Source organism: Sciurus vulgaris (genome assembly GCF_902686455.1).
Source record: "Sciurus vulgaris genome assembly, chromosome: 11".
Taxonomy (NCBI): Eukaryota; Metazoa; Chordata; class Mammalia; order Rodentia; family Sciuridae; genus Sciurus; species Sciurus vulgaris.
Genome location: NC_136472.1, coordinates 29869673 through 29887851, shown reverse-complemented (window position 1 = coordinate 29887851; position 18179 = coordinate 29869673). Strand labels below are relative to the sequence as shown.

Below are 18179 nucleotides of genomic sequence, written 5' to 3'. Positions count from 1 at the left end.
CATTTGCCCGATGAGAATGAAAGGGACTGAGGATGTTGGAGATTTCTGAAAACAATTGTTTCAGAATTGACTAGAGAGGTTTCTAACTCAGAAACTGGATAGATGTCAACATTACTAATCATGACAGGACAGACAGAGGAGAAATCATCTATGCATTGGTGTGCTGGGAATAACAAGGTCAGTAATGGACACGTTCAAGTTCAGTGAAGACATGTTCATTTGGTGATTCCTCTGGTTCCCACAGAAAGAATGTACAGAATATGAATAAAATACCAAGAATGGAATCTTAGAAAATGCTAACATTTAAGGAGAACCAAGAGAACTAGATACGGAAGAGGAACAGAGTTTGAGAAAGAAGAGGTTGATAGTAGTGTGTCCTGTCTTGGTTCCCAAAATATAGCACAGATATCACCAGAGGTATGCAAGCTTTTAGGCAGTACTTCTAATAGTTATGGTTTATTTTAATGAACATTAGAAAAAATACATAACTTTCAACACACCTATATTTTTACCTACTCCTAAAGACAGACCCTACATTTGAGCCTGAATCCTCATGCTTTGGACCCGCTCTCCTCCTTTCTCTCCCCCTCCTCTCCTTTCTATTTAAGAACTTTACTGTGACAATTACCACTTTATTTAATAGTTTTTCCCTTTTTATTGGATCATTTCTAGGCAAATCTATGGTTTGTGAAAAGTGGTACAAGTTGTGTATCCTTACCCAAAAAGCTTGGAACCAGAAGAATATTAGATTTAGGAATTTGGGTGGGAGGGTGTTGGCATGTACATACTAAGATATCTTAGTAAGGGGACCCAAGTCTAAACATGAAATTCATTTTGTTTCATTACACACCTAGCTTGAAGGCAATTTCGTGCAGTATTTTTGGTGCATGTGCATTACAACCCATCACTTGAGTCAAATATGGAATTTTCTGTTTATGGGATCATCTCAGAAATTTTCAGATTTCAGATTTTCAGACTGGAGATGCTTAACCTGTACTGATTTTTCCCTTTCAATATCCGTAGATGTAAGATTAAACTGTGAATCCATTAGAGAAAAACATTATGTAAATATGACATTGGTCCCTATGGAAAAATCATGACAGTCATCAGCAAATGACTGTGGTGTGGGAAGCTCTGGGTTTAATGGCTTAGAAAGTCAGGATGACTTCATTTTATCAAGAACATTTTCTGTGAAATGGGGAGATATCTACGTTAGAACAACATGAATAAATTTTAGGATAATGGAAGTATCAAAGTGAGCTCTATGTATGGTTGAATTGCTTTCAGAGCAATTAGCACAGTTTTTAAAATATAACTCATTTCATCACGTCATTAAGTGACCTAAATAGCTTTAAAGCAATGGGAAATGATGCCAAGAATTTTTCTTCAGATAGCATGTTAATAACAATAGGACACAAATAAGAAAAGCCATATTTTTAAAAATTTACTTATTAGAAACATAAAAAAGTAATTGTGTGTTTAAAATGCAAGGGAGACTGCGTTATACCAGCCCACTCTCAAAAGTGGTGCACACCTAAATTCCAGCAGCTCTGGAGGCTGAGGCAGAGGGATCGCGAGTTCAAAGCCAGCCTCAGCGACAGTGAGGCACTAAGCAACTCAATGAGACCCTATCTTTAAATAAAATGCAAAACAGGGCTGGGATGTGGCTCAGTAGTTAGGCACCCTGGGTTCAATCCCCAGGACAAAAAAAAAAAAAAATGAGCTAGTTCATTTGTAGTAGAAAAGTAGTAGAAAATTTTGATAGATGATTGAAGAAATAGGCCATTTTTCAGCATGTAATACACACAGAGCAAGTTTTTTTTCTGTTTCACCAAGAGGTATCAAAGTGGAGCTGAATCACTTGCAGACTTGACTCTGGTAGTCCGAGGATTGAGATCAGGGACAGTAGTTTCAGCTGTTACCCTAGACGTTGCAGTAGCACTTTCTGAAGGCAGCCAGGGTGGGTTGGCACTGCAGCTTTGTCACTCAGTTATGGACTACCTAGTGCTCAATAATGTGAAGTCACAAATTCTATCATCTCTGAATTACAGAGCTCGGAGTTACTCTCTTGAGTCCTTAAAGGAAGCCATCCACATTTTTGAAGTAGTAAATTAAATTTAGATCACAGTTCTGCTTCCTTTCTCCTCTGTACGTAGCACGTCCATTGAAAGGTACATCATTAATTGTATTTTGTGATCACGTATCTGTTGGTCAGGTTGAAAAGTTACATTTAGAAATATTTTCTTGTATAGGCTCTCTTCTGCATCAGGAACTTACCATGATTCCGTGAACTCACGTCACAAAAGACAGTGATTATTCACAAAAAAATCGAGAAGAAATATGTAGGATGAACAAGATGAGATCTGTTTAGCCTGGTCCTGTTAGTCATTGGCCAAGACCTTGTTAGTAAGGTGTCTTGCCTCAGTCTCCTTGTAGAAACTGAAGGGGTCTGACTTCTAGTTATACAAATTTATGTGTAGTAAATTAAGCATGTTCACTGGATGTCCTTTATTTTTTTTTAATTTAATATAATTAATTTGTTTATTTGTAGTGCTGGAGATTAAACCCAGGGCCTTACACATGCAAGGCAAGCACTCTGTCACTGAGCTACACCCCCAGCCCTGTTTTTCCTTTTAAATCTTCAGTTTTCACTCATCATTCTAGATATTTTGGAGACATTTTAGTTTATCTAATGTTAAGCTTTGCCATCTCACACAGCAGAATTGACACAAGTCTTCTCATTTATTCTAATTGTCAGAATAATGCACACACATAATTCCCATCCTATATTGGTAATGTGGGCTCTTTTTAAATTTTTTTAAGTCACTTGTGCCTCAAAAAATTCTTTATGTTTGCTGTGAGAGAACTGAAATGAATTCCCAGTTTGGGAATATTTTTTTCTTTTTTGGGGGGGGTGGGGGTGCTGTTAAAACAGTGAGCACTAAGCATTTAAACCCCTCTATAAATCTGATCATTGGATGATCTCTACTCACTTTCGTGGCCTGATGGAAATAAAACAGTGTAGAAAAGTACTAGTAAGATTTTAAAATACTAATGATTGAATATACTTGTTATATGTGTGTTACATGTATATGCTAGTCTGGGTTTTTCTTCCCCTTTATTCTTTCATTGTTAGTAGTCATTAGTAGTTGAATTTATTTCCCATTAAGGAACTATACTCTTCAAGAAAAATTTCAGTAATTTGTTATTTTTCCTTAACCACCAAAGTGTATTGGGTTATAATTTCACAAATGCAAGAGAAATTTAAATCACTTTTCACAGCTATCGAGAGAATTCAGATTTGTCTCCTCAGTTAATTGTCTTTTAAAAAGCAAACCTAAGGGCTGGGGATATAGCTCAGTTGGTAGAGTGTTTGCCCAGCACAAGGCCCTGGGTTCAATTCCCAGTACTGCAAAAAAAAAAAAGCAAACCTAAATTTGACATTCAAATGTGCCTTTCTAAAGCACTTTCAACCTCATTAGCTATGCTGTCAGGTATTGCTTAGTAATCCAGCCAGATCACACATATCCATAGTGATGATTGTAGAAACTAATAATAAAAATAATAGCTTCCAGGAAAAAAGAGCCAGAAGTCAGTAGCACCTGAGAGCTCTGGTGTTGAACAGGTCTGATTTCTGCTGTTCATGCAACAATATAGCCCTGTTTCCATCAATGATACAAAATATCCCTAGAGAAAACCCTAATATGAACAAAAAATAAGCAATTCACCATGACTCTCATAGTATACTGGCTAAAACCATAACTTAAAAATTGGGAGAAAAGTGAGTAATGTCCTGGAAACCACATTACAGTGCAAAGCAGCCACTGAGGTGAGTTTCTCCAGGTGACTTTCATTTGGTGACATAAAGCAAGAGAAAACAGTGTGATATCATAATGTGTTTTTCTATACTTTCCCCTCGATTCTGTGCCTTGGCTGTATGTACTTAGGTATAGATAGGTACACTCAAATCCAAGTGCCTCTAATCACACACCCCTGAAGTGGGTTTTGCAGTTAAGGAATTAGGGAACTTTGTTAATGAAATCCAGAAGTCTGTGCTAAAAATGTACTTTGCTAGAGTGGCTTGAGTGGATTTTTTAACCTCGGCTTGAACATACTTACTATGCACACTGATGGAAAGGCCCGTGCCTAGTGCGTGCTCTTTGTTTATCTAGGTCCTGTGAGTTAGTACTAGTACAGGACCTGATTGGTTATAAAATTAGGATCTTAGGTTCTTATTTGAAGATGCTATCCTTAAAATTCACTTAACCTTAACCTCAGGAGTTACAAAGACCTAGCAGCCTATGGGATACTACTAATCTTTGTCTGGCATCATATCCTTGGTCTCAGGAAAAAGGTGAGCCTGGTATGCCTGCAAGTACTTCTCAGGGCAGGTTCCATCCCCACTGTTCATGTCTCTGCGCCTCCATTTGCAGTTTCAAGAAAGGGAACAGAATTAAAAGTATTCTAGGGTCCCTTCCTCAGCACCAGCAGGCGAAAGGAGAAAGGAGTCAGATGATAAACCCTTAAGGTTGTGAGAAGCTAGGAAATCTAACCCTCCCCCCCCCCCCCCATCTGTTTGTAGGCTTATTCTGTTAGAAACTGAGTGAAGCAGAATCAAAGAGGTGTGCTGAATTCAAGCTTGCCGACGACTAAAGGACTAATGTCTGCCTTTTGCAAAGTCTGTTCTAATTGTACCACATCCTGGTGTGTAGTGATGCCCACCAGGGGTAGTCTGTTTTCAGTACAACATGCATCCTACTGGTTTCATGTGTTTGCACATCTGTCTGTTTTCTGTAGCTCTTCCCCATGACCCCCTCTTTTCCCCACTGCAAAATTACCAATCTTACCCTTCTTTCAAGGCCCACTGTTGCCATATGACTTACTAGACACTTCAGCTTCTGGACTCATCATTATGTTTATTTGTGCACATACACAACTCTCCTCCAAGAGTCTCCAAACTCCCTCGCAGTAGGAACCTTTTTTCATCTCCATACACTAGCCCACCACATACTGCATGTCCTGCTCCTGTGTTCAGCACCCAGAATGCACTTTGGCAAAGTAGCTGATGATATTTTGAGTGTGAACCTATATAATAAAAGTGATAAAAAGTAAGTCGCATATGCCTGCTGTTCTCCCAGAGGGCTGTATATGAACTTCCGTTCTATTGAATCCCCATTCAAAATGCATATGTAGGTATAGATATCCTTTTAGAATCTGCAGCTCCCAGCATAGGAAGTAGAAAAAGGAATAGTCTTGTCTCACTTGTCCTCTGTAAGCTAACACATCTCGTAGTTATTCTCCCACCTCCATTCTCCACTGTTTTTAATGAAAGTTACAAACAAATGTCCTTTTTGACCCTCATTCAAAATTAACATGTACAAGTAATCATTAAGCCCGAGGATGTCTGGTAGATTTGGTTTCCTAGTATTGTGTGAAGAAAATTTCCCTAGGCTGAAATATGCCAGAGATTTAAGTTAGAAATCATAAAAATAATAGCTATGGCAGTTAATTTTCTTATTTTTCTTTTTCAGTATAGTCTGCATGAAAACTGTCTCCTAGTAAACTCCTAATGAATGTTTAAATCTCCTTGTTTAGAGATGAAATTTGGTCTTTCACTTTTCTAGAGGAAATGACAACTCCTAAGAGATTGGATTCTACCTGTGTGTCCTGTGCCTCTCTAAGCTGCTGCTCACTTTCTTCCTGCGCTTTAGTCACTTAGGAGAAGACCCCTTGCCAAGATCAACAGCCTAGATTTATTTTGAGTTCTCCTTTTTCTGCTCTAAAATGAGTCAGGAGTATAGGTCTGCAAAAACCAATTCAGCCCCAAATTCTTAACAAAGCAGATTCCCAATGTGTGAAGGAGAGTATTCCCCAGGAGAGAATTCTGCTCCAGAGTAGGCAGTTAAAGGGAAACATTGAAATGTACATAAATGTGAAATGTACACATAAATGTACATGTGTTTGGGGTCAGGTGCTTTTCTTTCTTCCTCTTTTTATCCTCCTGTTCTCCTCTGATGCTTTCACCTCACCGAGAGAGAATTCCAGGGTGAACCTGAGATTGCCAATCTTTAGTCCCTAATCTGGCCTCTCTTCTCTCTGGCAGTGAACTTTTTAACGCAGTCAGTACATAACCATTACTTGAAAGTCTCCTGCAAACAATTCCATTCAGTAGTAATTGCAGATTTAACGAGCCATTCCTTCTGTTGAAATCTCTTCTTTTGTCCTCTCCAAGTAGAGGCCAGCACAGGGCAGAGGAGGTGAGCATCTTCATTTGCCATTCAGGGACAGTCATCAGCAATCAAAGTTTCACCCAAACTCACAGAGTTCAGTATTCTTATTGTTGCACTGCTTTCATTAGTGGTCTTCTCCAGGAATCTCCTTACTGTAGGACAGTAGTTTATCTTCTCATTTCAGATAGAGCCTAGACACGGTAAACTGACTTAGCCAAGTCCATACGCTGAGCCTTTAGCTAAGGCAGAATTTGAATTCATACTATGGAATGTGCCTCTTGGTAAAAGGTCTGTGGACTCTGTCACCACCCTTGGAGGTATAAATCCTAACGGTCTGTGTTCCCAGTAAGATTTCTGTCTTTCTAGTATTTTACCTACTAACTGTGTGGCACCAAAATTCCACAGGCCACCCTAGTAAATGTTGCCTGATAATATCTTGAAGTCATTTTGTGTAACAGTGGTGAGCAACTGAAAGATGTACTTGTGTTCACTTCATGATTTACTTTATTCTCATTTCTAAAAGATTGATTATATTTTGCCAGAGAAATAAATATGAAATCATGTTATGAGTTAAATTATAATAAAATGAAACATTCCCAGTGTGTTTTTAAAGATACATATTTACAAAACATGGTTTGCTTTTTTAACTGCATAATTTCATATGCAATTGGTTAGAAAGGTAGGGAGAACGGGGTGGATGTGCTGCTCAGTGGCAGAGCACTTGCCCAGCATGTGGGAGGCCCTGGGTTCAATCTTTAGTTCTAAAAAAAAAAGAAGAAAGAAAGAAGAAAGAAACCAAGAAAGAAAAATTCTACAAAAAGTGACTTTTAAGTCTCTTAAAAGGATGAAAGTATCTGCATTTTCCACCCAGATACCCTATATTTAATTGGATGTGCCAGAATGTTTCTTATAAGGTAGCTTTTCTAAGAGGTAAAAGGAGACTGTTGAGTATCAGTTCACTAGATCTGGACTAGTAGGAAAACCTTTAGAATATTCCACTCTTCACAGAGATGATTTTTCAAACATCTGCTAACTTTGCTTTAAAATTTAAATTCTAGTTACCATTACAAATCAGTTTGTTATTTATATCTTAGAAATTCATTATATAATTAGGTAACATAGCAGTATTACTCTGACTTGTTATATTAAAAAATAAAAGTATATTAGAGCAAGTGAGTTTTGGGGAAGAACTAAAGCAGTATTAACAACCTGGAAGGATTGCTGAGTTGCACAGAGCCTGGTGTTGATTTAACTTCAATATTTGTCTGCAGTTAGTTTTCATCTTGTAAGGCAGTGAATTCACACTATTATAGTGTCCCTCAGAGAACACAGAAGAGAAAACTATAAAGCTAATTTCTCATACTAAATATCTGAGGGCTTAGATATGCTGAAAAGCTTAATCTGAATTGCTATTTTCTTCTAAAAACCTGGTAGAAATGAGCTCTGTACCACCTTCAGCCTCCCCTGTGTATGTACCTACAGCCACACATTGAAATTAGGCAGATCCTGTAATAATTTCTAGTAGCCAGTTGATCATACTCAAGATTCTGCAATGACCATAGCTAAAAGAACTTATTTAACAAGGTTACACTGGGATAACTTCTCCATTGCAAGTTTTCAGGGAGATAACACTAAGAGTAATAGCATCCGTGTGCTGGGCAACTGTTTGTATTTAATTCTTAACAACTTAATGAAGTGATACTACAGTTAAACTCAATTTGCAGATGAGGAGACTGATACTGAAGAGGTTAGGATATCACATCCTGCTCTTCAGAACTAGAAAGTGGTGGAAATAGGATTTGAACTCATGGAGTCTGGTTCTATTTCTGTGTTCTCCTCCACTATGCCCTAATGCTGAAAGAACCTCATGATCTTGTCACTGTTGCTAGCTTAATTACTTGGTTCTTACCAAATTTTGATGCTTCTCAATTTATTCATAGCATTTATTTATTATAAATAACCTTAGAGGATCCAAAGGTAGCCCTCCAGGAATCTATTTACCAACTTAAGACATTCAGAAAGAGAGAGTTCTCTCTTTTTTTATTTTTTAACATGAATGCTAACTCAACTCTAGTTAGAAAGTGGAAAATATTCTAGGGACTTTGTCAACAAAATTAACATGAGAAGAAAGGAGATTTTCTTAATCTTAGAAATGATAGGATTTCTTGAGAACTTTATTCTGAAAAATTGTCTACCATGGGATAAATGCTTTATCCCTCAGGAGACCTATACTTTCACAAGGCATAGTAAATATTTTTGTATTCCAGAACACCCTTGCAGGATAGGGCCAATATTAATAACCTGATCATGCAAGAGATGGTCTGATATGTCTAAGATCTCACAGCAGTTTCAAAGTCCGCAGTACTCTCCTTGGAGTTTTATACTTGGTTGGTATTACTTTGTAGTCTTTTGTTTCTAAGAAAAGCCAAACCCACCAGGATTCAAATTATATGTTAAATGCTTTGCAAGCAAATATAGGTCATTATGCATAGAAAAGTGTTTCCATTTTCACCTGGGACCTTGTTATCTAAAACATTTCTTTTAAATCAGGTAGTTCCTTTAAAAGTGTAAAAACATACCTCTCAAGGTTAGTCTAAGCCATAGAAATTCATTTTTGTATCAGCAAAAATAATGGTCATATGCTTGGAAGATGACTTAGTACTTTCCAGGTGTCCTTTCATAGTTCCTTCTCTAATATCTTCTTATTTCTTTAGTGAGAACATCATCTTCACCTCTACCAGGAAATTAAGCAATGTTTTTTCATGCAGGTAGCTTTTTTTCGTTTCCCTCTGAGCTAGAACAGACCAATAATGTGGTACAGAGAGTGGAGACTTTAGTTCTTTCTAAAGTGCCTAACTTCCCCCTTAGATAATTAGAAGTAATTTAAAAATTAGCCAACTTGACTTTCTATAATTAGTCTAGCTACTTATGCAAAATCACACTAGAATTCTAAACCAGTCTGTTTTTAACTGTTAGTGCAAGAAAGTTAACATTGAGCGTTCTTAAAGCAATTGATTTTACTACTATTATTATTATTATTAGCAATTGGTTTTTATTTGATCATTTTGATGCTGCCTAGAAATACCCTAACAGAAACCTCTGGTTCTTTTTGCATTTCTCCAGTTCTCCCCTCTGCTCTCTCCTGCTTCCTCTGAAAGGTGTTTGCTCCAGTGTCCTGAGTTAGAGGGCAAAACACTCCTCAAATGCACAGGGCTGACTTCAGGAGAGTGTCCAGGTTTGAGGTCATACAGAGGACTGATTTTAGCTTTTTTAAAGTCTTAAGTGTCTGCGTTAGCCTTATCTTTAAATTGCCTATAAGCCTTTTTTTTTTTTTTTTTTTTGGATTGTAAATATTTAAAAAGATAAAACCAGTTGAATGTTTGCAGTAAGAAGAGTGTAGGAGAAACAAAAGATGGTGTGGGGGCAGGGAGATAACCTCAGAAATCAGAACTTTGCTGGGTTGCAGGGTTCGTCTTTGCTTTAGTAATGTTAAGTGTTACAGAACATGGGTCAAGGTTTCGATCAACAGCGGCATCATTGTCTCCTCTCTGCTTTTAGCAGTCATGTTTATTTATATCAAAATTAAGAATTCCCTCTGAGAAGCATGGTGTTCTTCATAGTAACTCCTAGGAGCTGGGTGTGCGGAGCTGCTTGCCGTCACGGCTCTGTGGTGATGCTCTTGTGCTGAGTTCCTCTGTGCTTAACTGCAGACGGTGAGAGCAAGTGGGGGCACGTCAGCAACCTCTTTCCTCTCACAGGAGAATCTCAGAAGGAAAGCAGCTACAGGTGTTGACGACTTCTCCCCATTTGCCCTCCATGGGAGCACACGGATACACCACCCTATTGTCCTTCTCCAGAATTCTCTCTCTGCCCGGCACTCCACTCCCTTGCCTGGAGTACCGTCTCCCCTCCTTTTCGTTAGAGCAGCACTGACTGGTGGAAAGCCAAGAGGCTCTGGAGTAAGACAGGTCTGATTCAGTCCCACATCTACCACTCACTTCCTATTTGAGTTTAGGCAGTCACTTCATCTCACTGAGAGTCCCTTTCCTCGTGTACAAAACAAGGATCAGTTGTACTTCACAAGTCTTATATGAGGGCAGTGGAAGGAGGAAGCCCAAGTCCTCCGCAGCTGCCGGCTCCCGCCTTGTCGTTCCCCCTTTTGCAGTCCTGCCTGTTCTTCACAGCTCAAGTTCTCCCTACTCAAGCCGCTTCTCTAAGGCACACACTTGGCACAGCACAGTGCCTCAGTATTGTTTGTTCTATAGACAAGCTTTTTATTAAAACAGGATTGAGCACAGGGGTGCTTTACCACTGAACTACATCCTCAGTCCTTTGTCTATTTTATTTTGAGATCGGACCTCAGTCAGTTGCTGAGGTTGGCCTCAAACTTGGGAGCGCCCGCCTCAGCCTCCTGAGTCTCTGGGATTACAGGATGTGCCACCATGCCCAGCTTCTTACAAGCTCCTTGAAAGTTAAAACTCTGTTTTTTAAAGTCGTTAAGTGTCTGTGGTAGCCTTGTGTGTATGGCCATCTCAGATGTGTGAGAATGTAGAATTGGAAAATGGAAAGTGTTTCCCAGGAGGTGGTCTCCCTACTCTAAGCTCATTGTGCTCAAGTTGGTGTTAAGTCCACTACATTTTCTTGGTGCAATAAGGGAAAGTATTTTCTTAAATTATGGAACCTAAAAGGGAGCTAGCAAATCTAGCAAAAGGCTTCTTGTTCTTCCATTAGTGCAGAGAGAACTTGTTTGGGTATATCTCTTTAAGACAGCATTCTCCAAAAAATGAACTTTTGACATATTTGAATAGAGCAGTTACTTATATACACTTAACCAAATAAGTGTCCTCTGACAGGAAATCTGTGGCCTTCTGTTGAATATGCATTGTTAGCAACAGTGTACATGAGACAGAGGGAGGAAGAAGACACCTACCTGTTCAGCAAGCCAGGGAGGAACTAATGTCATTTCCATGTCACTGCCACATTGGACACAATAGCCTAGTATTCTCTTATGATCATCAGGTGGAGCTAAATATTATTTTTTTAATCCATATTATCATACAATTCCTAAGAGAATCAAAAGCCTTTGACTTATTGGCAAAATTCTAAGTAAAGATCAATCTCACTATACATGTTAGAAGTATCAAACAATGCTAGGATTACATTCAAGATTTGGCATTTTATGCTTAGATAAATCTTTATCATTATGACCAAAACTTTTTTTGTTTCCTTTTTTTTTTCAAATAAGGTTCTGCTGTGTTGCCCAAGCTAGGCTTGAACTTGGTTTTCCAGCCTGGACCTCCAAGTAGCTGGGATTGTAGGTGTATACCACCATGCCCAGCTGCAGAACTTGTTTTCTAAAAGAAAAATAAACACCTTTGTTATTTTGCAGTCTTAAATTTGGAATCTCTATCATTACCCTCCTTGGCTTTCATTTTTTTAAGAATTCCTCAACTTCTGGCATGTGTCATTTTAAGCTATGACACAAGAATAGTGTATTTCTCTGCTATAATTAATCTATTTCAGACTTATTCAAGTGCTAATCTGTCATTTTTTCACCTTTAAAAGCAAACAGAGGGAAAACTTTTTGATATTTTTAACTTCAGGGAGTATTTCAAAGCTGTTACATAGCTGTTAAGAATGGAACAAAATCTTGGGGCTTGATCTTGGTCAGTTTTTCCCAAAAACTACTTGGTTCTTCGAATAGCCTAGCAACAAAACTTGAACTTCCGTGAAATTTTTGACAAAATAATGATCTGCTTTGGGTGCTCCTGCTCACCAATTTGGGGGGGGGGGGGGGGGGTATCTAGCATTGCCAATTTTTTGCTCTTATTGATGTTTGGGAACCTTGCATTGTGGGTAACACAAGAGAGATGTTTCTAATGTTATATCTGTGTCTCTTGTCATTGAGGTCACTGTCAGGAGAATACCTTGGACAACAGCCATGACAAACAGAAATACTTTGACAACTCACAGTCACTGGATGCTGCTGAAGAAGAGCCCTTTGAGAGAGGAACAGAGGAGGACCCTGTATTCTCTGTTGAGAATTCAGGGAGGGACTCAGATGCCCTTAGACTTGAAAGTAAGTTGATTTGACCTGGGCCATGCTTCTGGGGAAAAATCAACTCTCAAGCTTTAAGCCTTGGCTTTTCCCTCATTTCAAGTTTGTTTCCTTCTTTTAACGGCCACTTGTGCTATAGAGTCCTGAGAGTGACCCTCAGCTACGAGGCAGAAAGCGAGCTCTAATGTGAAAGTGCTCTCTAGCTTCCTCTCTCCTCCACCTCACTGTCTTTTGCTAGAACAAATTGGATTCATCTGTGTACGGATCTTTCTTCTCAGTATCATTACTCTATTAAGTCACTGGAAACAGGAATATCAACTGTATATACACAACCCAATAAAATTTGCAAGTGGGGAATAATGGCCACGCTAACATTCCACTTTGTGACATTTCGAGCTATGCTATGCCGAGCAGTTCTTGCTGGTTGTCAACTTAGAATGGCCAAAATTAATGACTTCTTTTTAGTGTTCACTCTTCCTGACCAGTTTTCTGAGGTTGGGACTATACCTAACTCCCCATTTCTTGAAACTTTCTTCTCTCATCTTGGTTTCTAGAATCACTTGCTCTTGCCTACTCTCAAGACCGACTTTTTAAGTTTCCTTTACTTATTCTTTGTTCTGCCCTCTATTCATGGAGCTACTCAGTATCTAAACTTGGTCTTCTTATTCCTCTGTGTCTTATCTGGTAGTGACTCAGACACCTTTGAATACACCAATGACTTCAAAGCTGTGTGTCTAGCTAAGAGGTTCTCTACATGTCTGGTTTTAATTTCCACATTTATAGCAGCCTCTTATCTTGTTGTGCCAGAAGTACTTGACTGTATTTTCATCCCATTATTGAACTTGACTTTATTTTCATCCTGTTCCTTGAGCTCCTTCTAATTCCTGTATCCCCTGTCTTTGTTAATGTAGCACAACTCACTCAGCCACCACTATAACCAATCTCTAAGCCCTGTTGAATGGTCATCTGCTTGTCTATTTCCTCACCACTGCCTGGACAAACTTTCTTTGTTTCTGTCTTTACTGTTACAGTAGTCTTTTAATTTGGTTTCTTGATCACAGCCTTTTACTTTATATGGAGAGAGACAAAGACGAAGCAAGAGAATAAACATAATTGGCACCTATTTTCAAAAACAGAAGTAGCCAGGTATAGTGGGTAGTGCATGCCCATAATCCAGCAACTTGGGAGGCTGAAGCAGGAGGATTACAAATTCAAGGCCAGCCTGAACATCTTAGCATTCTGTAAGCAAATGAGTGAGACCCTTTCTCAGATTAAAAAATAAAAAGGGCTGGGGATGTGGCTCAGTGGTAAAGCACCTCTAGGTTCAGTCCCCCGTACCAAAAAAATAAAAAACAGAAGCCGCCACTATCATCCACTTTCTGTGTGTCCAAAGAGTTGTTTCTAAAATGTTGTTCTGATCAGGTGAGTTGTCTAGATTGAGGTTTTTCTCAGGGGCTGTTACCTGTAGGAAGAATCCAAATGTCTTAGTGGGGGATCTGAGGCAGTTTGACTGCCACTTTCCTCTCCAGCTCTGTCGCCTACTAGTACGCTGCGCGTCAGGAAGTGCAAGCCTTTCACCACTCCCCTCTCGTGGCATGCCGTCGGAGCTTCCTTGTCGGTTTGCACAGGCTGGGAGTGACTCCTGCATACACTTTGTACACAGACAGCTCTTACCCGCTCCAAGATGCCACTTCCCCCACGAAGCACTCACAACCTCTCCAGGCACTTAGGTGGTCCGCGGTGGTCTTCTTTTCTACTTTCCTCAAAGCATTTTTCATACACTATTAATTGCTTCCATATCTTGTCTCCCACCCGACAGTGAGCTTCTTATATACCATGGCCTATACAACTCAACAGTCCTTGTGTACAGTAAATATTGGTTCATGAAATGCATTTGCCTTCCAATGTATATTGAATTAATGTATTTACAGTTACAAAATCTTTCTTTCTTTTAATATTGTATGTAAAAAGTGATGTCTCAGAGAAGAAAGACTTCAAAGGGAAAGAACACCACTGTACTGTTAAACTCAAGAGTGGAGGCTTTCTGCCAGTCATGACCTTCACTTTCACAGGTTCAGGAAAGTAGTTTAATCAGTTTTACCCAAAACTATTGGACCTTAAGGAAATTAAACCCCATTTACCAACTCAAAAAAGATTTATTCCTAACTTGGATGGCTGGTGTGTTTATTTATAATTGGGACTACTCGTCCCTGGTACCTAGCCCCTCATGTCTCTTTTTTGGCATTAAGATACCTGCACAGCTCAGCGAGCATCATGAGCTTGCCTGTTGAACTCAGAATCAACAGAAATGAAACCGAGTCATGTCACGTGATATTTTAGTCATTTATAGAAACAGTATTTATTCCAAAACAGTAGAACTCCACAGTAGCTAGAATATTTACAACTACCAAAGAAGTCCTTCCCCCGTCCTGGACAATTCAGAATAAAACCCAACCAGCATCTTGCCCTTTGTCTCCCTTTTTTTGAACACATCCTTGCTGAGACAGATCGTAACAATGTTTGCAGTTTCTTTAGTTCCATAACCCCCGTAGTTCCATCCTGCTCCCGTACTGGGGACAAATATAGTCGCCCTAATGAGACTAGGCTTTTCCCAGGTTCCTTCAGCACCAGGGTACTGTCTCTTAGGGCGGACTCCTCTTCACATTGCTAATTCAGTCTTTAATGTGATGATGACTTCCTATTTACTAAGAGGTACTAACCTTTCTTTACCATATGTCTAAATTCTGGGAGTACCTTTTTTCTTATTCCCTAGATACTGACAGCAAGTCCACAGAACTCATTTATACGTTAGTGCTTTGATACCAGTAGGCTTCCTATAGTGTGGTTATCAGAGCCAGAAAAACTCCACTTTTTAATACAAATAGTATTAATATAAAAGCTAAGAATAGGCATTAAAGAATTTTTGAAACACCTAGTTTTGGAGGAAAATTTAAAGATGGAAATAGTTGAGTTCTGTCCAATTGCCACTATCATGGTAATTACTAACATTGTGTGATATTTTATAATTTACCAAGTATTATGAATTACGTACTAACTTTATGAAATGGACATTAGTCAGCCTATTTTACAGATGAGAAATTGAGACTTAGAGAAATTAGGTACCTTGCCTGAGGTCTTTAGCAGGTGGTATAACTAAAGTTCATCCTGAGACCTTCAGACCTTTGTTTCTCATAAATAGGAGTTTGATGCATTCGAACTTGATTGACTGATGATTTGATTGTGGTATTGGAGATTAAACTCAGGGGCTTGGGCATGCTAGACAAGCACTGTACCAGTGAACTATATCCCAGCCCTTTTATTTTTTGAAACAGGATCTGACTGAGTTTCCCAGACTGGCGTTGAACTTGGGATCCTCCTGCCTCAGCCTCCCAAGCCTCTGGGATTACAGTTGTGCACCATCACACCTGGAAGAACTTTAGTTTTTTAATTGATAAGATATTTCAAGAAAGCTAGTATCTAGTACTACCTTTAGTTCATAAAGCAGAATAGTTTAATGTCAGAAAAGTACAAAGGTGATTTCAGAGTAAAGGTCAGTCTTTGTCAAAATAGACAGTTGACAACCTTACACCAAATAGTAAATCTATATCGATATGAGAGAGAGTTTTATTTGTCCTTTTTTTATTTCTCATTTTGCTAAGAATTGGTGAGAATGTGTCACTGATTAACATTTGAAAATCACTGCTTCACCTCATCATCTAGTTCAGAATTCCTTCCCTTTGGTCCTTAGCAGTAGAAGGAAGAACATAGGTTTTAGAGTCAGAGATACTGTTGTCATGCCCTGGCTCTGCATCTACTAGTTGTTAAATTTTGAGCACATTACTTGGCAAACCTTCCTCAGTCATCTTTTCCTTGTTTATTTAAAAAAAATTTTTTTTAAATGCTTCCTAGGATGATACATTTACACAGTTGGAATTCAGTAAACATTCACTTCTACAAATGTAGACACGACTTAAAAGGCTGGTTGTGAACCAAAATTCTCACAAACGTGTACATATAATATATACTCAATAAACATTTGCTCAGTTAAAGGGAACTCTGACATTTTTGCACAAGAGTCATGAAGGAAAGATTAATTCCCTATTTTATTTTTCTAGGTTATCTTGGAATTTTCTGTTTTCTCTTGCTTTACTGACCTGGCTAAAAGGAAAAGCACTACTGGTGGAAATGAAAACTCAGGATTGTTGTTCTCTGCTCAGAAACGAATCATTTTCTTACCTGCCTTAGTCTAAGTAATTTAATATAAGTCTTTTGTGCTTTCTGATTACTGGCTAGAAATTTCATGTCATCATTTCTGCATCAAATCTTCAGCAGATCTGCAGCTTTACAATCTGCCTTCAGATTAGATCACTGCCATTTAAAGAGAACTCTGGAATTACAGTCAGTATTGCACAAGGCCTTCCAGTGGTAGAGCCCTAATTTGGAGCCATGTTTGTGTTATTCTTATTTTGTAAGACAAAGGAATATATTCTCTCTGCTGCATTGTTATTAAAGGTAAAATGTGCCCTGCTGGCTTTCAGAAACCACAATTTCCTATGCACAACCACTGCTGCCACTCATAAAAGACTTTCTGGAGGAGATTTTTGGAAGTAGGACTTTCCTTGCCAGTCCCTGAATGTGGATCTCTACTATCCGTCATTCTGTGTAAACGCAGATCTCATCTTTCCATCCTTTGCTCCTCTCTTGAAACCGCTCCTCTAAGATTGGTAATGCTGTTTTTTATCTAACACAGTCACATTCCTCTCCCTCCATCAGGGCCCCAGTGAGTCACAGATTGGCTTCTGCCTCCACCTCTGGCACTGAGACCCGAGTCTCTCCTGGGATGGCCCATTTCTTGTCATCGTTTTCCATTTCACTCCCCTATTTTCACCAATTCACTTTCATCATTCCACTTCATCAGTTTTCATCTTTCCTAATAAATGAGCCAAAATATGACTTCTGGTGTCTGATTTTGCTTCCCGAGGCTGACGGACAGTCTTGTTTCTCAATATCCTGTCTCCTTAGGTGCTCGAAGATGGTTCTTGTACCTGCCCCGACCCCAGATGCCCCTTTAAAATCATTCCCTTTTACTTCTAGTCCCAGCACCATCTTTGAAGTAATCTCCCTGGAATTTTTCAAAATTTTTCCAGCCAAATACTTTACCAGCCCAGTTTCTGGGATGACTGCTGTTCCTACCGTGGCTCACCCTTGGTTTCTTCAGTCTATCATTGAACATGGTTTCAGGTACTTTCACCAAGTTTATTTGATGAATATGCTGTATCTTGGAAACCTTTTAAACTGAGGTGACCCGATTTAAACTTGAGTCCCAGGTGTGTTTGGAAGATTGCAGGCTGCTTTTTCTTTTAGGCTGGGCTTCGTGTGCTCATCTCCATCTCTTAGCACTTCTCTTGATAGATCAGCTATGGTGACTCAGACTCAACTTAGATTTGCCCATCACCCTGGGATAGACTTCATCCAAGGGAAAAAGAAGAACTCATGTAAAACTCACTGTGGGTCCTCATAATCTCTTCAACTTCACAATATTTATTCTCCTTTTTCCAGTGTGGGAATGATGCCTGGTAAGAAAGATTAAAGAAGAAATAGAGATGTGGATCTCACTCTGTCTTCAGTTTATATCGTGCCATCTGTCCCACAGGCAGCAAGCCTAGGATTTACTTCTTGCTTTAAGCATAATTTAAATCTTGAGATTCCTCTACAAGCCAGACCTCTCACAAAACCAGAATTCTCTTGTCTTCAACTGTGGAAGACATTAGTACTGGACAGTATTCTGTGGTATCTAGAGAGAAGTTCCTCTATCCATCCATTAAGTTTCATGGTGCTGATATTCCAGCCCTTAACGTGTTGCTGGACAGGCAGCAACAAATGCTCAGATG

The 18179-nt window shown here is 39.1% G+C and overlaps 1 protein-coding gene across 4 annotated transcripts in view; it reads left to right on the top strand.

Moving 5' to 3' along the window:
* The window catches only part of TTC17 (tetratricopeptide repeat domain 17), a 112083-nt gene that overhangs the window by 47933 nt on the left and 45971 nt on the right, over positions 1–18179 (top strand). For 2 of the 4 annotated variants that reach the window (XM_079103024.1, XM_079103025.1), the window contains exon 17: positions 12139–12309. The exons of the other annotated variants lie outside the window; for them this stretch is intronic. In XM_079103024.1, coding sequence (XP_078959150.1) covers positions 12139–12309 — 171 coding nt within the window. The remainder of the gene's footprint in view (positions 1–12138; positions 12310–18179) is intronic. 4 annotated transcript variants of the gene reach the window in all.